The sequence below is a fragment of the Carlito syrichta genome, unplaced genomic scaffold, assembly GCF_000164805.1.
Source record: "Carlito syrichta isolate Samal-C Ts95f unplaced genomic scaffold, Tarsius_syrichta-2.0.1 Scaffold311510, whole genome shotgun sequence".
NCBI classification, from domain to species: domain Eukaryota; kingdom Metazoa; phylum Chordata; class Mammalia; order Primates; family Tarsiidae; genus Carlito; species Carlito syrichta.
The window spans coordinates 28,713-52,093 of NW_007255606.1; the positions used below are offsets into that span (position 1 = coordinate 28,713).

The 23,381-nt window shown below is 42.2% G+C and overlaps 1 protein-coding gene across 1 annotated transcript in view; it reads left to right on the top strand.

The window, feature by feature from the left end:
* The window catches only part of ATAD2 (ATPase family, AAA domain containing 2), a 68,167-nt gene that overhangs the window by 18,773 nt on the left and 26,013 nt on the right, over positions 1-23,381 (top strand). Inside the window, exons 8-18 of the mRNA XM_021717916.1 lie at positions 2,100-2,204; positions 5,206-5,314; positions 5,568-5,683; positions 6,387-6,561; positions 8,858-8,946; positions 15,662-15,821; positions 16,800-16,890; positions 17,965-18,279; positions 18,618-18,750; positions 19,434-19,620; positions 20,907-21,092. Coding sequence (XP_021573591.1) covers positions 2,100-2,204; positions 5,206-5,314; positions 5,568-5,683; positions 6,387-6,561; positions 8,858-8,946; positions 15,662-15,821; positions 16,800-16,890; positions 17,965-18,279; positions 18,618-18,750; positions 19,434-19,620; positions 20,907-21,092 — 1,666 coding nt within the window. The remainder of the gene's footprint in view (positions 1-2,099; positions 2,205-5,205; positions 5,315-5,567; positions 5,684-6,386; positions 6,562-8,857; positions 8,947-15,661; positions 15,822-16,799; positions 16,891-17,964; positions 18,280-18,617; positions 18,751-19,433; positions 19,621-20,906; positions 21,093-23,381) is intronic.

The window sequence follows — 23,381 nt, forward strand, 5'->3', positions numbered from 1 at the left end:
CCCGCGGGCTCAGGCAATCCACTCACCTCAGCCTCCCAAAGGCGTGAGATTACAGGCTAAGCCACTGAGCCTGGCTAATCCCCTTTTTAAAGGGTGCGGTGGCTCACATATAATCCCAGCACTTTGGGACATAGAAGTCAGAGGATTGCCAGAGCCCACGGGTTCGAGACCAGCCTGGGCAACTTGGCGAGACCTCATCTCTACAATAAATCACAAAATTAGCTGGGTGTAGTTGCACTTGTCTATAGTTCCGATTACTTGGAAGACTGAGGCTGAAGGAGCACCTGAACCCAGCAGGTCAAGACTGTGGTGGCTGTGAGCATGCCACTGTACTCCAGCCTGGGTGACAGTGAGACTCCAACCCAGAAACTGACTAAGTAAATAAAGTATGATGATGAGTGTTCAGGGTCTGCTTATGAGTGAGAACATGCAGTACTCAGTTTTTTGTTTCAGTGATCGATCACTGAGTATGATAGACTCTAAATCCATCCAAGTTGTTGCCAAGTCCATAATTGTGTCCTCCTTTATGGTTGCATAATATTCCATCGTGTATACGTACCACTTTTTTTTTATGCAATCCACTTTCGGTGGACAGCATGGTTGGTTCCATGTTTTTGCTGCTGTGAAGAGTGCTGCAATAAATGTGTGTGTTGGCATCTTTCTTGTAGAATGACCTGTACTCTGCTGGGTATATTCCTAAAAGAGGGATTGCTGGGTCATATGGAAGATCAGTTTTTAGGTCTTGTAGAAATTGCCACACTTTTCCACTGAGGCTGTGCTAACTTATGCACCCACCGACAGTGTGGAAGCATTTCCTTTTCCCTACAGCCTCTCCAGCATCTGTTGTTTTTTGAGCTGTTAATGATGGCCATCCTGACTGGAGTTAGGTGGTATCGCAGTATGGTTTTGATTTGCATTTCTTGGATGATTAGTGAGGCTGACCATTTTTTCATGTGTCTGTTGGCTCCTGTGTGTCTTCATTTGAGAAGTGTCTGTTCATATCTTTTGCCCAATTGGAAGTGATTAAAATTTTTTTGTATACATTTAACACTTGGCATCTTATTTATTTGTTTATTTTGTTTTTGTTTTTTGGGTTGTGTGTGTGTGTGTGTGTTGGACTCTTACTCTGTCACCCAGACTGGAGTGCAGTGGTACACTCATGGCCACTGTAGCCTCAACCCGCTGGGTTCAGGAGATCCTTTCGATTCACTTCAGTCTTCCAAGTAACTGGAACTACAGATGTGCCCTTTTTTTTTTTTTTTTTATTTGTTGTAGAGATGAGGTCTCGCCAAGTCGCCCAGGCTGATCTCAAACCCCTGGACTCAGGCAGTTCTCTCACCTCCATCTTCCAAAATGCTGGGATTACGGGCAGCATCTTATTTAAGATGCTTATTTAAGTCTCAGAACTTGATAGTATTGTTTTTCTTTATTTTTTTATTTTTATTTTTATTTTTTGAGCTGGAGTCTCATTCTGCCACCCAGACTGGAGTGTAGTGGTCACTCCCGGCCACCGCAGCCTCGACCTGCTGGGCTCCAGTGATCGTTCCACCTCAGCCTTCCGAGTAGCTGGAACTACAAGTGCGCACTACCATGCCCAGCTAATCTTTTGATTTATTGTGGAGATGAGGTCTTACCAAGTTGCGCAGGCGGGTCTCGAACCTGCAGGCTCAGGCAATTCATTCATCTCGGCCTCCCAAAGCGTGGGATTACAGGGTGAGCCACCAAGCCCGGCCAAAAATAGTTTTTCAAATTATAGTTCCAAATATGCTAATGCCCTCTTGATCCCACCTTTCTCTGAGAATAACTGATATTGTCAAGACTAAAAAGTTACATTGCCTGAACTGTCTTCTGTCTTCTTGAGCATTTGATGTTCAGCTCTACCACAGCCTCCTGTCTTTTTTTTTCCCCTTTCCTCCCACTTATTTAAGTCTTCTGTTCTCTTTAAAAGAGTCAACCAGCAAAACTTATATTAGTGGATAAGCAAATGTGTTAGTTTTATGATGAGCCTTTTGATCATGAGGTCTTTCTGGTCCGTGCGTCTTACGCCTTGTGTTTCCTTCATTCTCGTTTCATGACTTCCATTCTCTTCTCTACTTTAGACGAAGGCATGCCATCCACAGTAGTGATTCTACTTCCTCTTCCTCTTCTGAAGATGAACACTTTGAGAGGCGGAGAAAAAGAAGCCGTAGTAGAGCTATCAGTAGGTAAGTGTTGATGCTGTTTTAAAACTGCCAGCTATCTTTTTACTAAAGTGAAGAGAAAAACAGAATAAGTTGGGATTAGCTACAGCCTGGCTCATTAAAAAGTTGTAAAGCAGGTTCATGTGTAAGTCAGAATGCTGTTTTGTTAGAAATACTGGTGTCTACAATTGAAACAAAATAGGTTAGAACATCGTTACATAGCCCACACCATTAATTCTGTAGCTCAAAATGGTGCTTGGGGAACAGTGACTTGAAGAAATAACTGTTTTTTTCATTTCATATATTTTTTTTTCTGCCTGTAATAATACATTCTTTTTTTTTTTTGAGTTCAAGTCTCACTCTGTCACCCAGGCTGGAGTGTCATGGCACGCTCACGGCCACCCCAGTGTCGACCTGCTGAGCTCCAGTGATCCCTCTGCCTCAACCTTCCAAGTAGTCGCAACTGAGCACACTACCATGCCCAGCTAATTCTTTCTTTATTGTAGAGACGAAGTCTCACCAAGTTGCCCAGGCTGATCTTGAACCCATGGGCTCAGGCAATCCACTCACCTTGAAAGTGCTGGGATGACAGGCTGAGCCACCGAGCCCAGCCAATAATACATTTCTTACTGAGACCAAAAAAAGAATTTTAAATATCTCAATTTTTAAAAATAACTGTTGAAATAATAATGCTTTGAATATATTAAGATAAATAAAACATATTCCACTTTTTTGTCTAATGTGGCTAACAGAAAATTTTATTTTATTTTTTTGTTTTTTGAGTTGGAGTCTCACTCTGTCGCCCAGACTGGAGTGCAGTGACTGCTCCCTGCCACCACAGCTCGACCTGCTGGGCTCCAGCAATCCTTTCGCCTCAGTCTTCCAAGTAGCTGGAATTACAGGCGCACACTACACTCGGCTAATTTTTTGATTTATTATAGAGATGAGGTCTCACCAAGTTGCCCAGGCAGGTCTTGAACCCACAGGCTCAGGCAATTAACTCACCTCGGCTTCCCAGAGCGTGGGATTACAGGCGAGCCACCGAGCCTGGCTAGAAAATTTTAAATTACATCTGTGGCTTGAATTTTATGTCTGCTGGACAGCAGTGAGTTTGATCATCTAAAAGTTATCTACTTGGGCTACTTGAATTTTTCTTTGCCTTCGTTCTTAGAAATGTGCATCTAATGTTGTGTATTTTATATTATGCAGTTATATATTTTTTCAATAACTTTTAAGAAATACCTTTAAGAAGCAGCAATTGGCTGGGCATGGTGGCTCACACCTATAATCCTATCACTTTGGGAGGCCCGAGTGAGAGAATTGCCTGAGCCTGCAGGTTCGAGACCAACCTGGGCAACTTCATGAGACCCACTCTGTATAATAAATCAAAAAATTAACTGGACGTGGTGGCGTGTACCTGTAGTTCCAGCTACTTGGAAGGCTGAGGCGGAAGGATCACCTGAGCCCAGCAGGTCAAGGCTGCGGTGGCCGTGAGTGTGCTGCTGCACTCCAGCCTGGGCAACAGAGATTCCAACTCAAAAAAAAGAAGCAGCAATTGAGTACTGCTCTATCTTAGATTCCACAGGATGCATTTCTTGTGGAGTTTGGGAGTAGTGGAAATTGTCATTTAGGGTGAGCATGGCATTTTTTTGTTTGTTTGTTTTTGTTTTGAGTTGTAGACTAAGGTGATTCTTCTGCCTCAGCCTTACAAGTAGCTGGAACCACAGGCACATGCCTTCATGCCTGTCTAACATGATGTGCTTTTACCTGTATTCAGTCGTAGTAATTATTCTTCAGTTGACATTGGTACACGTATCTCCTTCTGACATAAGCACTTTTCACTTTTCCATGTATAATAAGTAGGTTCTTCTACGTATATTCTTTGTAATCTACCATAACTGTTTTTGAAATATTTACAGATATTTCACTGAGAGGTATTATAGTAGAGTTTGTTACAGATCCGGAGACAGACTGCTTGTATTTTATTCCTGGCTCTGCCATTTACTAGTTAAGTGACCTTGGGCAAATTAGTTCATCTTTCAATGTCTTGGTTGTCTTTTAAAATGGGGAAAATATACTTACTTCATAAGACTGTTGTGAGGATTTAGTGATTACTTAATGCATGGAGCACTCAAAACAGTCTCTACAAATAGCGAAGACTGTATTAATCACATCCATCATCACGTATGTTGGTAGTGTCTGAATTCTCTACTCTGGTATTTGTGGTGTCTCGATAGCCTGATATTTTCATTTGAGTGTATTTTCTTAATAATATTTTCAAATTTAAATATTTCTAACTCTTAAGTTCTGAATCTATAAAGAAGATAAAAGTATTGAATTGCCTAATATCAAGATTGCTCCAGTTGAAATTTAAATTTTTTTTTTCCTGGCTGGTGTGGTAGCTCATGCATGTAATTCTAGCACTTGGGAGACAGATGGGAGGATTGCTTGAGCCCAGGAGTTCAAGCCTAGCCTAGGCCAGGCTTGGTGGCTCAGTCTGGCTCAGGGAGGCTGAGGCGAATTGATTGCCTGAGCCTGTGGGTTCAAGACCAACCCCGGCAACTTGGCCAGACCTCATCTCTACAATAAATAAAAAATTAGCCAGGTGTGGTAGCATGTGCCTGTAGTTCTGGCTACTTGGAAGGCTGAAGTGGAAGGGTCGCTAGAGCCCAGAAGGTCGACGCTGGGGTGCCTGTGAGTGTGCCACTGCACTCCAGCCTGGGCGGTAGAGTGAGACTCCAACTCCAAACAAAAAAAAAGACTAACCTAGGTAACATGGTAACATAACTCGGTCCCAACTACTCAGGAGGCTTGAGGTGGAAGGATCACTTGAGCTCAGGAAGTCGAGGCTGCAATGAACTGTGATCATTCCACTGCACTCCAGCCTGTGCGACAGAGTGAGACCCAGATTACAAATAAAAAATATTTTTTTCATTCTTCAGAAAAATGTTTATATTTGAACACGGAATCTGGGAAGGAGGCTGAGTTGATCAGTGTATTTTTTTTTTTTTAATCTTTTAAATAGGTGCCTCCCGCTAAATTTTCGGAAAGACGAATTAAAAGGCATTTATAAAGATCGAATGAAAATTGGAGCAAGCCTTGCTGATGTTGACCCAATGCACCTAGATTCCTCAGTGAGTACTGTTTTGGGACATATGCTTGAATGACACTATTGTTCTTTAGTTTAAAGTTGAAAAAGAGACCAGTAATTTTTTTAAAATCAGAAACTTTAACAATTACAAACTTTTTCTTTTAAGTTTTTTTCAGGTCACAGCTAAAATAGTATTATTCATTTGATTGTGTATGGTTTGGTATAGTTTACATATGGGGTGACATTTTAATTTGGATTCCAAATCTAAGCATGTTAGTGTTCACTTTCATTACTAGGTACGATTTGATAGTGTTGGTGGCCTGTCCAATCATATTGCTGCTCTAAAAGAGATGGTGGTGTTTCCATTACTTTATCCAGAAGTCTTTGAAAAATTCAAAATTCAACCTCCAAGGTAATTAATTATATTTTTAATTTTAGTCAAAATCTGTTCTGTGCTCCTATTGCTTCTTTTGGCTCTTATGTCTTACTTTTTAACCCATTTTTGAGCCTTAGTCTCTGATTCCTTTTTCATTATATAACTTCTCTGTCTGAATTACCCATGTGGAAACAGTGATTTAAATACACTTTTCGGCCTGGGTGTGGTGGCTCACTCATATAATCCCAGCACTTTGGGAAGCAGTGGTGAGAGGATTGCTTGAGCCCAAGAGTTGGAGACCAGCCTGGGCAGCATAGTGAGACCTCGTCTCTACAAAAAAAAAAATTTAGCGAGGCATGGTGGCATATGCCTGTAGTCCCAGCTACTAAAGAGTCTGAGGCAGAAGGATTGCCTGAGTTCCAGAGTGTGAGGCTGTGGTGAGCCATAACTGTGCCACTGCACTCTAGCCTGGGCAACAGAGTAAGACAGTCAACTCAAATAAAAATACATAAACTTTTTAAAATTAGTGAACTGTTTTTCTCATCATAAAAATAATATACCATAAATCACAGTTAAACATTAGGTTTTAAATTGTGCTTTGTGGCATGAAACTATACGGTATTTCATTTGTCTTGTATCTTTTTAGTCACTAAGTGATCATGAAATTGGTGTCTAATTTTTGTCTAAATCGTGTGCTTTGTAAATGTAGTACTGAAATATTTAACGTCTTACTTTACAGAGGTTGTTTGTTTTATGGTCCACCTGGAACTGGAAAGACCCTGGTTGCTAGAGCGCTGGCCAATGAGTGCAGTCAAGGGGATAAAAGAGTGGCGTTTTTCATGAGGAAAGGTGCTGATTGTCTAAGTAAATGGGTAGGGGAATCTGAAAGACAGCTACGATTGCTGTTTGATCAGGTATGATATTAAAATGTACTTACAGTTCTGTTATCTCTGTATGTCTGTAAGAAGAATATAAATCTTACATTTCGTCACTTTTTGTAGAAGTAAACTCAGAAGAATTAGACCAAATATGTAATCTTTCTAGACTATTCTCTCTGTATGTCAAGATAACACTGGCCTATGGTGAACAGTTGTATAATAAGAAGGGAAAGGAACAAATGGATCTTAGGTCTCATACCTAGAGAGGGAGTGGTAGCGTCATATTTAGAAAGAGAGTGATGAATTATGTCTCAGTACGGGAGTTGAAGATGAACTGCCCTACAGTAGGTTTCACTTTCATATCTCACAGTGGATGGGCAGCACTTGTTGAGATCATGCCTTCTGCTCTGTCTAGGAATATTGCCGCAGATGCTCTTAAACTTACTCCTTTTGGAATTCTCTGAGGTTCTTTTTTTTTTTTTGGAGTTGGAGTTGGAGTCTCACTCTGTCACTTAGACTGGAATGCAGTGGCTGCTCCCGGCCACCACAGCCTCAACCTGCTGGGCTCCGGCGATCCTTCCACCTCAGCCTTCTGAGTAGCCGGAATTACAGGCGGACACTACCACGCCCGGCTAATTTTTTTTTATTTATTGTAGAGATGAGGTCTCGCCAAATTGCCCGGGCGGGTCCCAAACCCGCGGGCTTAGGCAATCTACTCACCTCAGCCTCCCAAAGCGCGGGATTACAGGCTGAGCCAACAGGCCCAGCTCTTTTTTTTTTTTAATGTTTACTCAAATACATAAAAACTACGACATGTTGCTAAATAGTGTTTCTCCGTTCTGACATGGAAAAAGACTATGTCATTGTCTTCTGTTCTTTGTCCTGTTTCCATAGTAATCCTTAATAGGTGTATATGTGTCAGGAGCTATAGTTATATGAAATCTAAGGTGTATTACCAGTGAAATACGTACCTAGTGTGTCCCAAAAAGTATATACACATTTTATGCAATATTATTTATATATTACTTTTCAAAGTTAAATTGAATTAATGGTAGCAGTGTGTAGTATGACGTTCACTCAAAAGATGGCATTAGTCAAATGAATGCTAGCATCACCACACAACAGATAGCACAGTCAAAGAAAATGGGAAACAGTTGTCTTTCGAGGAGGCAAGACTGTTTTGAAGTGGTATTCATGAACCTTGTGGAAGTACGACAACTTTGGAGATGTGACTAGTCACCAGAGCCTCCAGCACTCCTGACAACTGCACGCATTAGTGATAAGTTTGAGGCACATGGTGCTGTGTGTGATGTGCACGAGGGAAGAGCCGGGAGGCCTCACCCAGCAACAAACCCTGCAGTAGTTCGCCACAATCAGAAGTGTCTGGGCCGGGCTCGGTGGCTCAGCCTGCAATCCCGCGCTTTGGGAGGCCGAGGTGAGTGAATTGCCTGAGCCCGCGAGTTTGAGACCTGCCTGGGCAACTTGGCGAGACCTCATCTCTACGATAAATCAAAAAAAATTAGCTGGGCGTGGTAGCACGTTCCTGTAGTTCCAGCTACTTGGAAGGCTGAGGCAGAAGGATCGCCGGAGCCCAACGGGTCGATGCTGCAGTGACCGGGAGTGGCCACTGCACTCCAATCTGGGCGACAGAGTGAGACTCCAACTCAAAAAAAAAGTATCTGGATGCTGATGGAAACCACTTTGAGCACCTCTTATGATTGAAGAAGTCAAACGTGACTTGTATTCATGTTTTTTTATCGTATTGAGTATTACAATTTTAATATAATTTTTTTCATTTTTAAAAATATGTATACATTTGTTTGGCACCCTCTGTATCTTGAATACTTCTAGTTGAAATTGCAAATAAGGCTGTGTGTGGTGACTCAAGCCTGTAATCCCAGGCCTTCGGGAGGCTGAAATGAGAGGATTGCCTGAGCTCAGTGAGTGGTTCGAGACCAGCCTGGGCAATTTGGCGAGGCCTTGTGTCTCTCCAAAAAATTAGCAGGGAGTGGTGGCACTCACCTGTAGTTAGCTACTTGGAAGGCTGAGGCAGAAGGATTGCCTGATCTGTGAGTGTGCCACTGCACTCCAGCCTGGGCAACAGAGTGAGACTCCAACTAAAAAAAGAAAAGAAAATGCAATTAAAAATTAAACTGTATTTCATTATAGTTTAGTGTGAATTCTTAAAACACAATTCATAGAAATTGCATTTAAATTTACACTTTATAAATATTTGTAAGTGCCGGTAAACAAGTGTGAATGAAAATGGTTTTTGGTAAGTCGTCTTTGAGGCTTTTTATGATAACATGCTACCACTGAACCTGCTTTCTAGGCTTACCAGATGCGCCCATCAATTATTTTCTTTGATGAAATCGATGGTCTGGCTCCAGTTCGGTCAAGCAGGCAAGATCAAATTCACAGGTAAAAATTGCTTGTTAGCGTTTCAGCCTTTATTCTGAGCTCTGTTGATGTATATGAGAGATAAAATATTAAACAGTGAAAGAAACTTTTTAAGCTAGCAGTTCCCATTTTTGATAGTAGAACCCCAACACATAGTACAAAAAGAAACTGTGAAACTGTTCTGAGTGTCAGGGTGTTCTAAGGCATGGTTTAAAAATCTTGGTCATGACTGGGCTCAGTAACTCAGCCTGTAATCCCAACACTTTGGGAGGCCGAGGCAAGTGGATTGCCTGTGCCTGCAGGTTCGAGACAAGCCCAGACAACTTGGTGAGACCTCTTCTCTTCAATAAATAAAAAATTAGCCGGATGCGGTAGCGTGGACTTGTAGTTCTGGCTACTTGGAAGGCTGAGGCGGAAGGATCGCTGGAGCTCAGCAAATCGAGGCTGGGGTGGCCATGAGTGTGCCACTGCACTCCATCCTGGGCGACGGAGTGAGACTCCAACTCAAAAAAAAAAAAAAATACTGGTCAGAGAAGATTGAACTCATGATAAAGACAGATGTCCGCAGGTCAGTGAGGTGAGGCAGGCCAGTGGGAGAGTGGTGCTGGTGGGGGAGTGTGACTGAGTGTCCTATCACGAGAACAGGGCCAGGGAATTTTTTTTTTTTTTTTTTTTTTTTTTTGCTCCAACTTTTTTGTGATCCAGACTTGAAAAATCTACCTTTTTCTTCAAGTTTTATGTTAAATACATCAAGTTTTGCCAACCAACTTGGATGCTTTTAAGACATTGCCTGGGCTAAACAAAACATAACTTAGGACATTACTCCTAGCTTAAGATTCTAATGTGGGCCCTACCTCCTCATTCTAATAAAGGTAGAAATAACTGCACCCCATGAATAGTTGCTTATCCACAGGAGCACTTGTCCTAGTGCTGTGATTCCAACTTGAATCTCAGTTACTTTTAGCCCCAGGTCATCTTCAGGTTCCCAGAGCTTCTGTTCAGATGGTCTCACGAATCAGGTGAACTGCTAGTTATCCGGGGGTACCTAAAGGAAATACCGGCATGCCTTTGTGTGTGCCAGCATTGCTTCATACGGTATAGATGGTATAGAAGGGTGACAAGGCGCAGTGTGTGGCTGACAGGTCAGTCTTGACTGTCCTGACATCCAGCAATACTTACGTGCTCTAGTGGCCTTTTCCAGTTGATGACAGACAGCTTCATTTACTGCTCTGAGTAAAATAAAATATGTACTAAGTACTGTGATAGAAATCGTTTTATCTGTGAATGTCTACTAGTAAGTATACAAACTTTGTATATGACATGGTTCATTATCAGCCACACTATGCTCACTTGAGTACTTTATTTTGGGACAGTTCTAAAGGTATTATAGGAGTTTTAGCAAGAAAAAAATTGTAGAATAATTGTAGCATGCAAAATTATGCCATCTCAAATATTTGTTTGTTTTTTACTTATTTATTTATTTTGAGTCAGAATCTCACTCTGTTGCCCAGGCTGGAGTGCAATGCCAGCTCACAGCCACTGTAGCTGGGTTCAGGTGATCCTTCTACCTCATCTTTCCAAGTAGCTGGAACTACAGGCACGTGCCACTACACCTGGCTAATTTTTTATTATTGTAGAGATGGGGTCCCTCCAGGTTGCCCAAGCTGGTCTCAAACCCATGGACTCAGACAGTCCTTTCACTTTTGCCTCCCAAAGTGCTGAGATTATAGATGTAAGCCACCATCCCCAGCCAAATATATGCTTTTTTTCTTTTTTTTTTTTTTTTTTGAGTCAGTGTCTCACTCCATCATCCAGGCTGAAGTACAAAGGTATGCTCATGGCCACCCCAGCATCAACCTGCTGGACTCTGGTGATCCTTCTGTCTCAGCCTTCCAAGTAGCTGGAGCTACAGGCACGAGCTACCACGCTTGGCTATTTTTTTTTTTTAAATTTATTGTAGAGATGAGGTCTCACCAAGTTGCCCAGGCTGGGTGCATTTTTAAGAGAAATGCAGTATTCAAGTTTCTTTTTTAAAGTTCTGACAGAGTAAGAGTAAATATTTGTGTTAAATTAAGCTTTTCTAGAATTTAGTACATTGAAGATTATTAAACTATATTCACCTAATAATATTGTAGAGTAATGCAAAGAAGCAATTACATGAATATCATTAGGAAATAATATTTTCAGCTTAAAAGAAAGAGGATATAAATATAAAATAAAGTCAAATTAAAACCCTAAAATCTTAACTTTGAATTGGAAGTACCAACATGAGCTCATGATTTTTTTTTTTTTCTTAAGAATCCTTAATTCTGGACACTTAGAAAGGTCTGGAAACAACCACAGTCTAATAGCACTGAGGATCCATAGTCCCCTGTCTGTGATCTCTCAATGCTAGGACTCAGGAGAGATGGCAGATAACAGCACAGGAGCAGGGCACAAGCCAGATAAGCCTGGACCATCTCGTAACACCTGAAAGCAAGAATGCAGTCCAAGAATGTCGGAATCATGTTACAATGACTTAGAAGCCTGTTTTGAAGGGACTCTCACAGGCAAAAGATCAGATAATTTGAGCATCAAAAATAATGCTCACAGTAGATTGAAATGCATCAAATACGTAAGATTATAAGGGTTTTTTGTTTGTTTTAAAGTGGGTCAGGGACTCTCACTCTGTTGTCCAGGCTAGAGTGCAGTGATGCAATCACAGCTAACCTCAGCCTCTACCTCTTGGTCTCAGGCAGTCCTTTCACCTCAGCCTCCTGAATAGCTGGGACTCCAGGTGTGTGCCACCAAACCCAGCTCTTTTTTTTTTTTTTTTTTTTTTTTAATAGTGAAGGCCAGCCGGGCTCGGTGGCTCAGCCTGTAATCCCGCGCCTTTGGGAGGTTGAAGTGAGTGGATTGCCTGAGCCCGCGGGTTCGAGACCCACCTGGGCAGCGAGACCTCATCTCTACAATAAATCAAAAAAAGTTAGCCGGGCGTGGTAGCGTGCGCCTGTAATTCCGGCTACTGGGAAGGCTGAGGCGGGAGGATTGCCGGAGCCCAGCAGGTCGAGGCTGCGGTGACTGGGCGCGGCCACTGCACTCCAGTCTGGGCGACAGAGTGAGACTCAAAATCAAAAAAAAAAAAAAAGAGTCAAGGCCTCACTTTGTCTTCTAGGCTGGTCTCGAACTCCTGGGCTAAAACAGTCCTCCTACCTCTGCCTCCCGAAGTACTGGGATTATAGGTGTGCGCCACTGCACCTGAAAACGATCAGTTTTTAATGATGGTCGATTTTTTTTGGGAGGGTTGGAGTCTCACTCTGTCGCCCAGATTGGAGTGCAGTGGCCGCTCCCGGCCACCGCAACCTCGACCTGCTGGGCTCCGGCGATCCTTCTGCCTCAGCCTTCCCAGTAGCCGGAATTACAGGCGTGCGCTACCACTCCCGGCTGATTTTTTTTTATTATTTATTGTAGAGATGAGGTCTTGCCAAGTTGCCCAGTCGGGTCTCGAACCCGCGGGCTCAGGCAATCCACTCACCTCAGCCTCCCAAAAGCGCGGGATTACAGGCTGAGCCACTGAACCCGGCTCGATTTTTTTTTTTTTTTTTTATGTTAATTGGCTTCTCAAAGGTTCTAAGTCGTGACTTGTTACTCTGAAAATTGAAAATGGGAAAGAGTTGAACATTTCTTCCTGACCTGTGCAGTTCAGTAATTCCGTGGTTGAGGAAGCAATGTAGTTCTGTGTAGGAAAGTCACAGCTAATAAATGCAAAAGGAATGACTGACTTAGAAAACCACCATTTCTTCCTGACCTGTGCAGTTCAGTAATTCCGTGGTTGAGGAAGCAATGTAGTTCTCTGTAGGAAAGTCACAGCTAATAAATGCAAAAGGAGTGACTGACTTAGAAAACCACCATTTTGCAGCCTCTTATGAAATAGTGAATCTAGACCTGTGGGTTTTTTTTTTTTCTTGACTTTGTTTGTTTTTTGAGTCTCCCTCTGTCACCCAGGCTGGAGTATAGTGGCACACTCATAGCCACTGTAGCCTCGACCTGCTAGGCTCAGGCAGTGCTTCTGTCTCAGCCTAAGTTAGCTGGAACCACAGGTGCGAGTCACCATACATGGCTAATTTTTTGATTTATTGTAGAGATGAGGTCTGGCCAAGTTGCCCAGGGTAGTCTCAAAGCCCTGGTCTCAGGTAATCCTCTCACCTTGGCCTCCCTAAATCCTGGGATTACAGGCTTCACCTACTGTGCCCACCCTGACCTGTGGTTCTTAACCAAGGGTGTTTCCTACACTCCACCCCAGGACAAATATCCGAAGACAATTTTGGTTGTCACAGCTGTTGAGGTAGGCTACTCGGATCTAATGGATGGGGGCCAGAGAAGCTGTAAAACATTCTCCACACATACAGGGCAGCTCTCCACAACAAGTAGTTGTCTGGCCCAAAATATCAGTCGTGCTGAGATCGAGTGCTTGCTCTAAACGTAATTATCAAAGACTTTTCAAGCTGTTAGGAAAAAGATTGGTAGGGAAATTTATGATGAGTGGAGCAAGCTGGTAACACCCCTCCTAAACCCAACCCACAGATTGAGCTTAAATGGGAAACTAGTGTTATTAACACATGCCTCCCGCAATGATACATTAGAAGATACATGGTATCTTCCTACAACATCGGCTGTCAAACAGTTGGACCTGTGTCTGTTAATCTAGATCTGGCTGCCAGTTTACAGGAAATAAAAATTATAGAGGGACAGTTGAGGTGACCCCATGAGGAAGCAAGTGACACAGTCTAGAATGTGGGAGGAAATTCTACAGGACAGGACGAATGACCCAGTTTCTTCAACAAACAAATGGCCCAGAGGGGAAAAAGTGAGGGTCACAGTGGGAGTTCCCAAGGATCCGGGGGACAGATGACCATGTACAGTACATGGAACTTGTTTTTACTGAGTCGAACAAATCAGACATGAAAAGGTACTTTGGGGCAATCAGGAAAACTACATACTAGATATTAGAGAATTATGTTAATTTACATTGGGGTAAGGGTATTGTGGGGTTTTTTAAATGCCCTTATCTCTTAGAAATAGATGAAATAGCCTGGCACGGTGGCTCAAGCCTGTAATTCCAGCACTTTGGGAGGCTGAGATGAGAGGATTGCCTGAGCCCACGGGTTTGAAACCAGCATAGGCAATTTGGCGAGACCTCATCTCTACAGTAAATCAAAAAATTAGCCGGGCTTGATAGCACACGTCTGTAGTTCCAGCTACTTGGAAGATTGAAGTGGAAGGCTCGCCTGTGCCCAGCAGGTCAGCACTAGGGTGGTTGTGAGCGTGCCACTGCACTCCAGCCTGGGCAACTAAGTGATACTCCAACTCAAAAAAAAAAAAAAATTCATGAAATACTTGTGGATTAAACTGTGTATGGGGTTTTGTGTTTTGTTTTGTTTCCTTTTCTTTTTTAAAGTGACTGAATGGAGACATTATAAAAGGAATACTGATGACTGGGCTTGGTGGCTCAGCCTGTAATCCCAGCACTTTGGGAGGCCGAGGCGAGTGGATTGTCTGAGCCTGTGGGTTCGAGACCCGCCTGGGCAACTTGGTGAGACTTCATCTCTACAATAAGTTTAATAATTAGCCAGTTATGGTAGCGCAGGCTTGTAGTTCTGGCTACTTGGAAGGATGGCTGGAGCCCAGCAAGTCAATGCTGGGGTGTCTGTGAGTGTGCCACTGCCCTCCAGCCTGGGCAATGGAGTGAGACTCAAACTCAAAAAAAATAGAAATAAAGATACATTAAAAAAAATAAAAGAGGACTACTGATAAGTGTTGAAGCTGAGTGATGAAAATATGGAACTCATTTTACTATTCTAATAAAAATGTTAAAGTGAAATTAAAATCCTATTTTTAATGCTTTTTGTATTCTACTTTATTTTTGTATCCTTTAATAATGTGTATACAGTAGAATATCTTGTCATTTTTAGATACTGTTTCTTCTACTCCATACTACCAGTTTTTTTTTTTTCTTTTTGGTGTTGTATCATTGTTTGGGAACTCTTGACTTCCTTTGTGAAATTATGCTTTATGAAATGACTTCCAGGATTCATTTGTAGGCTTCTAAAGATCATCTGTTTTCCATTGATGTCAGTTTCCATGTGCCATTTATTATGTTATGTTGTTTCACTGTTTTTGTTGAGTTGGAGTCTCACTCCGTTGCCCAGGCTGAAGTCCAATGGCACGCTCATGGCCACCTCAGCCTCAACCTGCTGCGCTCAAGCGATCTTTCAGCCTCAGTCTTCCAAGTAGCTGGAACTATGGGCACACGCTATTATGCCCAGCTAATTTTTTGATTTATTGTAGAGCCAAGATCTCACCAAGTTACCCAGGCTGGTCTTGAACCCCTCAACTCAGGCAATCCTCTCACCTCGGCCTCACAAAGTGCAGGGATTACAGACTTGAGCCACCGTGCCCAGTCTTGTTTCTGTTTTATTTTGTTTTTTAAGAAACAAAGTCTCTGTGTTGCCCAGGTTGGTCTCAAACTCCTGGCTTCAAGCAGTCCTCCCACCTCAGCCTCCCAGAGTGCTGGGATTACCGGCTTGAGCTACCACACGTGACCTTACAGATTTGTTTTATCCATTTGAAAAAGTGAAGTAACCTGAGAAGATTCATTCGTGTTTAATATACAAATCTTACCAAAAGAAGAAATATTGTTGAATGATATATTCTGTGTTCATAGTGTTAATCTCTTCTCTCTCACTTTTAAATTTAGTTCTATTGTTTCCACTCTGCTAGCTCTTATGGATGGATTGGACAGCAGAGGGGAGATTGTGGTCATTGGAGCTACCAACAGACTGGATTCTATAGACCCAGCTTTACGGAGACCAGGCCGCTTTGACAGAGAATTCCTTTTTGGCCTACCTGATAAAGATGTAAGAATTTAACGTCACTCTGATTTTGACAAAATATGCGTTGCTTTTTTTTTTTGAGTTGGAGTCTCACTCTGTCACCCAGACTGGGGTGCAGTGGCCACTCCCAACCACCGCAGCTTTGACCTGCTGGGCTCCGGTGATCCTTCCGCCTCATCCTTCCAAGTAGCTGGAACTACAGGTGTGCGCTACCATGCCCAGCTAATTGTAAAGCCCAGATCTCACCAAGTTGCCCAGGCAGGTCTCGAACCCGCGGGCCCAGACAATCCACTCACCTCAGCCTCCCAAGGTGCGGGATTACAGGCTGAGCCACCGAGCCTGGCATGTGTTGCTTTTTATCATTAACAAGTCTTGGTACAGTAAAAATTTGGAAATTCTTGAGTTTCGTATCATGATCTTGTCAAGTGGTAATTGATAGTGAAAAATTCAAATGGTGACAGATATTTGTTCTCTTCTTTAAATATGATAATGCCTTCCTAAAATTCCTGTTAAATGTCTTCCAATTTGAGCATTGTCTTTGGATATTGTAAGTTTTGCTTCAGAACATGTGACTTAATGTCCTTAACCAGTTCATTAGCCTTGGCATTTTTATGAATACCTCTTAACCATCCCACCCAGTTTTTTTAAGTCTACTTAATCTTGAGAACCAGAGAAGAAAATATGGGTAGAGCGCTCTGTATTCTTAAAAACAGCACTTAATGTACACTAGAATGAAAAGCTACTCCCTTTGTTAATTAATTTCTCTGATTTACATTCATGGTCACTGTAACTTGAGTGCTAGATATGCGAATCTGTTTACTAACGAAACCAAGTTCCTTAGACTCTTAAAAATACGTTTTTTCTTGTGTTCACTATTTTATATTTCTGCTTGTATTAGGTACTGACTGCTTAATGTTTTCAGACAATAGTATCTTATGTGAGACTTATTCTTGTCATTGGCACTTACTGTTGCTGTGAAAACTTAATTGTCTGTATTCATAGGCTCGAAAAGAGATTCTGAAGATCCACACACGGGACTGGAACCCCAGGCCCTTGGGCGGGTTTCTAGAGGAGCTGGCGGAGAGCTGCGTTGGTGAGCATTGCTTTAGCAGTTATAAGAAATGCTACGTTTATTTCAAAGAGGTCACTTGAAAAGTTGTGGCTGTGCAACCCTCTTTCAGGACCCCTTCCGCTGCCAGGGTCTTTCCTGTCTCCTAATAAATTCCTACTTAGAAAAAAGAAAAAGATGTAGCTAAAGAAATACAAAGTTATATATATTTTTTATCTTCTTCGTGTTTTCTCACAGAATTCTGTATATTAAATAGATACTTTACAAATTGGCTATGAGGGGAGTTTGAGAGAGGGGTAGACAATAATAGTAAAATAGTATAGAATGCAATATTCTATTGTAATAATATAATAACTGTCCTGGCCAGGTGTGGTGTCTTACACCTATCATCCCAGCACTTTGGGAGGTAGAGGTGAGAGGATAGCCTGAGCCCAGAGATTCAAGACCAGCTTGGCGAGACCTTGCCTCTACAATAAATCAGAAAGTTAGTTGGGCATGGTGGCATGCACCTATAGTTTTAGCTTCTTGAGGGCTAAGGCGGAAGGACTGCCTAAGCCTAGCAGGCTGAGGTTGCAGTGTCTGTGCGTGTGCCGCTGCACTCTAGCCTGGGCGACAGAGCGAGGCTCTAGCTCAAGCATGTCAGTAATCAGAGCTGTCCTTATATTGACCTTTTCTAGTCATTCCGTTAAGCAATCCACACAGATGCTTTCACATGCTTCTCACCCCAGTCCTGTGAAGTCGACAGCATGATCTCCATTTTACAGATGAAGAAATGGCTGCAGAGCTTGTTTGAACCCCCAGAGATCAGAGCTGCAAACGAGAAATGGGAATTTGAACTTAGTCTGTGACTTTTAAACGCTTACTCTTGGCCCTTAGGCTGTGCTAGTGCTTGTCTGTTTCAGTCACAGAAGGTCGTTAATTTGTTGATGGCTCTTACCATAGAGGTTAAGTAGAAGAGACTCTGGTCTCGTTACTCTTAAATATTTTGTTAGGTTGCTTTTTAATTTTTTTTAAACTATGGCCATGCTAACGGGGTTGTGTGGTTTTCTTTGTTTGACTGTCTTGTTTTCTCTGCGCTTCCCCGGCTGCTTTGGGCAGGGTACTGTGGCGCAGATATTAAATCGATATGTGCCGAAGCTGCTTTATGTGCTCTGCGTCGACGCTACCCACAGATTTACACCACCAGTGAGAAACTGCAGCTGGATCTCTCTTCAATTAGTATCTCAGCCAAGGACTTTGAGGTAGCTATGCAAAAGATGGTACCGGCCTCCCAGAGAGCTGTGACGTCACCGGGACAGGCACTGCCCGCCATTGTGAAACCCCTCCTGCAAAGCACTGTTCACAAGATCTTAGAAGCCCTGCAGAGAGTATTCCCACATGCAGAGATCAAAACAAATAAAGCCGTAGACTCAGGTATAAAACGGACTGTTAAAGTTAGTTTTTATAATCAGTAAAGCAGAACATGTTTTATACATCCCAGATAATTGTTTTGTATAAGAGTCTCGTGAAAAGAATTTGGTTATGCTTTACCTGGGGTATTTGAAGGAAATTTACTCCACAGATTGTTTGTATGTAATATATTTAAAGTTTGGATACATTTTTATATTTACCTGTTAATTTGTATCTGCACAGATATTTTTGATTATTTAAAAAATTTTCATTGATGTGTACTGATTTGCTAGCTGAAGCATTAAAGATTTGCTTTGCAATCCAGAAAAGTTGCTAATGTACAGGTTTTTTTGGTTTTTTAGACATTTCTTGTTCTCTGCTAGAAAGTGACTTGGCATACAGCGATGATGATGCTCCATTGGTTTATGAAAATGGACTTTCTCAGAAGCCTTTTAATAAGGCAAAAGAGCATTTCAGTTTTCTTCATTTGAATAGGTATATTCTTGCACATTTTTGGGTTGGGGTTGTAAATTTCCTAAAAATAAGTGAGGTGTGGTTGAAAACCTAAGTGCTAACCAATCTGTTGCTTATTGACGTTGAAGCATCAGATATTTGTTGTTGTTACAGTGGTCACTATAGTAGAAATGAGACTGTATGAAAGCATTCCTAAAATGCTTTTAGGAAGAAGATACTTTCAAGGGGTCAGTTTTTTCCAGAAACTATGTGAACTGTGTTGTTACGATTGCCTTGACTATACGATTGCCTTCTGACTTACGAAGGTTCAAAATTGGGCCAGGCGTGGTGGCTCACACCTGTGATCCAGCACTTTGGGCAGCAGAGGCAAGAAGATTGCCCGAGCCCACAGGTTTGAGACTAGTCTGGGCAACCTGCTGAGAGCTAGTCTCTACAAAAAATCAGAAGATTAACTGGCCATGGTAGCATGCACCTGTAGTTCCAGCTACTTGGAAGGCGGAAGCAGAAGGATCGCCTGAGCCCAGCAGGTCGAGACTGCAGTGACTATGCGTGACTGTCACTGCGCTCCAGCCTGGGCAACAGAGTGAGACTCCAACTCAAAAAAATAAGAGTTTATAATTGGTCATTTGGGGGAAGCATTTAAACTTGTGGGGGTTTTGTTTGTTTGTTCCCTAAAACATAGCTTATTAAATCATTTATTTCAGAAATGCTTGTTGCCAACCCATATCTTTTCGACCAAGAATGTTGATAGTAGGAGAACCAGGATTTGGGCAGGGTTCTCACTTGGCACCAGCTGTCATTCATGCTTTGGAAAAATTGACCGTATATACATTGGACATTCCTGTTCTTTTTGGAGTTAGTGCTTCATCCCCTGAAGAAACATGTGCCCAGGTAATTCATTGATACCCAAACATGTAAGTTAGAAGACAAAGCCGTTTTCCAGAGACAAAAGTTAGAATTACCTTATTTTTTTGTTTTGTTTCGTCTTTCTGATTTCTAACTTCAGGTTTACAAAATTGAACTGTGCATAATTGTTTAGTCATTATAGAGTGTGTATTTAAATTCCAGATTCACCCTTAATATCTATGTGACCTTAACAAAGTTAGGAGATTTCTGTTTTGTTTTCCCATTTTGCAAAATATAGCACTTATATCATATGATTGTTGTAAGAATGAAATGAGTAAAGTGCTTAAAACAGTGACTGCTCTTTAGTAAGTACTCAGATATTAAAATTGTTTTAATTTAACAATAACTTGTGGCCAGGTGCAGTGGCTCACACCTGTATAATCCTAGCACTTTGGGAGGCTGAGGTGAGAGGATTGCCTGAGCCCACGGGTTTGAGACCAGCCTAGGCAACTTGGTGAGACCTCATCTCAACAAGAAAAAAAAAAAATTAGCTGGGTGAGGTAGCACATGCCTGTAGTTCCAGCTCCTTGGAAGGCTAAGGTTGAAGGATTGCCTAAGCCCAACAGTTTGAGGCTGCAGTGACTGTGAGAATGCTACTGCACTCCAGCCTGGGCAACAGTGAGACTGTGACTCAAAAAAATAAAAAATAAAAAATGTGTATTTATATATGTATTATATATGGTTATATGTATATTTTTGTTTAATTTGTTTACCATGACAGAAAAGTCTTCTAGATAGATCTCTTGAGCTGTTTTCTAGTTGCTTGAAGCAAATTATGTTTTCCCAAAAAAACAAAACTTTTACACAACACTTAAAAACAAGGTCGGGGGTTGGGGGAGACATTGTAGAAACATGGGGGCTGGCCAGGCTCTGGCCTGTAGTTTCAGCACTTTGGGAGGCTGAGGCGAGTGCATTGCCTGAGTCCGTGGGTTTGAGACCAGCCTGGGCAACGTGGTAAGACCTCGTCTCTACAATAAATCAAAAATTAGCTGGGCGTGGTAGCGTACACCTGTAGCTCCGTCTACTCAGAAGGCTGAGACAAAATGATTGCCAGAACTCAGCAGGTCGTTGCTGGATGGTGGTGAGTATGCCACTGCACTCCAGCCTGGGCAAGAGAGTGAGACTCCAACTCAAAAAGCCCACAAAAACCTGGGGGCTTTATATTAATTTATATTAATTCTGGGAGGTTAAACGTTGGTTCTGACTACCAGAGCTATCATTGCTAATGTGCTGACTCTCTAACAATTTGATTTTTTCCCCCTCTTTACTAGATGATTCGTGAAGCTAAGAGAACTGCGCCCAGCATAGTGTATGTTCCTCATATCCACTTGTGGTGGGAGATAGTTGGACCAACACTCAAGGCCACGTTTACCACATTGTTACAGAATATTCCATCATTTGCTCCAGTTTTACTACTTGCAACTTCTGACAAACCCCATTCTTCTCTGCCAGAAGAGGTGATTGATGGGGGGGAATCGTTATACTTTAGAAAGAGAGTTGTTTATACCAAAGTATTAGTAACTTATTGTAAAAATTCAAGTGCGGTGAAAGTGAATAGAAATGGTATCAAAGATACCTTTGTACAATATTTGTTATATGTGCTCATCAGGTGAGATGGTATGTGTATGTGTATATTAAGGGTACATTATAGATTCTCTTACATGAGTGGGATTATATGATACTTACTGTTCTGCAGTTTGCTTTTATTCACTTATCAATGTGTCTTATGTATTTGTCAGTCACAAAGTCTCCTATCTTTTAAGAGAGACATGGCTTTTTCCATTGTCTTTTTTTTTTTTTTTTTTCTTTTTGAGTCTGGGTCTCACTCTATCGCCTAGGCTGAAGTGCAGTGGCATGGTCACAGCTCACAGGAGCCTCGACCTAGCCTCACATACTCCTTCCAGCTCAGCCCTCCCCAGTAGCCAGGACTACAGGTGCTCACTGCCACACTTGGCTAGTTTTTAAATTTTTTAAAGTTTTTGTAGAGGCAGGATCTTGCTATGTTGCCCAGGCGGGTCTTGAACCCCTTGGCTCAAGCAGTCCTCTCTCTGGTCTAGGTTTCCCAAAATGCTGAGATGATAGGTATGAGCTGTCACCCCCTTCCTCCATTGTCTTGATGTGCCATAATTTATTAATCTAAGGCACTGGTGAAGGTTTTCTGGTTGTTGTCCAATTCTTTTTTGCTGAACTGCTACAGTAAGCATCCTTGGTTTTAATTTGTATGAATATTACTATGTGGAGTTTTCTAGCATTGATTGCTAGAGGTGGAATCGTTGTGTTTGAATCAAAAGAGTATTCACATTTACAGGTTTTATCAGTACCAGATTACTGTCCTTCAAGTTTGTGCCAATTTAGACAATTGCCAGTAGTGAACAAAAGTTCATACTGCTTCTGCCCGGAATGCTCTTTTTCTACATACTTGCCTGATGTTGGTTTTGTTTTTTGTTTTTGGGGGGTTTTTTTTGAGTTGGAGTCTCATTCTGTCACCCAGACTGGAATGCAGTGGCCGCTCCCAGCCACCACAGCCTCAACTTGCTGGGCTCCGGCGATCCTTCTGCCTCAGCCTTCCGAGTAGCCGGAATTACAAGCATGCACTACCACACCCAGCTGATTTTTTGATTTATTGTAGAGATGAGGTCTCGCCAAGTTACCCAGGCGGGTCTCGAACCTATGGGCTCAGGCGAGCCACTCAACCCGGCATGTTTTCGGTTTTTGTTTTTACTTATCATTGCGAAATCCCTTGTGGTTCTCTCTTTGTCTCAGACTTCTCTCAAATGTACCCTGATCATTTTCTCAGTGACAGCAGTCGCTCCTCCAGTCCCATGACCCCCTTTTCTGTTCCCTGGTCATTGTTATTTTACTTGCCATTCAGTACAAATTTGCGTGACTGTATCTCTCCTGCCAGAACCGGTAGAAATGAAGCAGTCAGGGTCTGGTTTCTTCATCTCTCATGTCAGAGGCTTCTGTGTTTTTATGTTAATGAATGAATTTAATCAGTATTTTTTCACACCTTTGACAAAATTGGTTTGCACAGGATTTTGGGGGGGGGGGTTTTGTTTGTTTTTGTTTTTTGAGTTGGAGTCTCACTCTGTCGTTTAGACTGGAATGCAGTGGCACGCTCCCTACCACCGCAGAATCGACCTGCTGGGCTCCGGTGATCCTTCCGGCTCAGTCTTCCAAGTAGCTGAAACTACAGGCACGTGCTACCATGCCCGGCTAATTTTTTATTTATTGTAGAGATGAGGTCTCATCAAGTTGCCCAGGCGGGTCTCGAACCCACGGGCTCAGGCAATCCACTCACCTCGGCCTCCCAAAGTGCTGGGATTGCACGCTGAGCCACCAAGCCTGGCCGGTTTTTTGTTTTAAATAGAGACAAAGTCTTGCTGCGCTGCCCAAGCTGATCTCAAACTCACGAACTCAAACATTCTTTCCGCCTCAGCCTCCCAAAGTGCTGGAATTATAGGTGTGAGCCACCACATCCAGCCAGTTTGCAGTTTTTAAAACATTAGTATAAACTCAAACACTTATTGAAGATATATTTATGGAATGCTTACTCTCTGCCACACATGGTTCTAGGCACAGTTAATAATATCGACAAAAATATGTATCCTCATATATATATGGGACTAACATCTTAGTTGAGAGGGAGACATAAATAAATATGTTTCTAAAATATAGTTACTACTGTTATCAAGAAAAATTTAGCTAAAGAATGCCCAAAGAGTATGAGTACAGTCACAATGTTA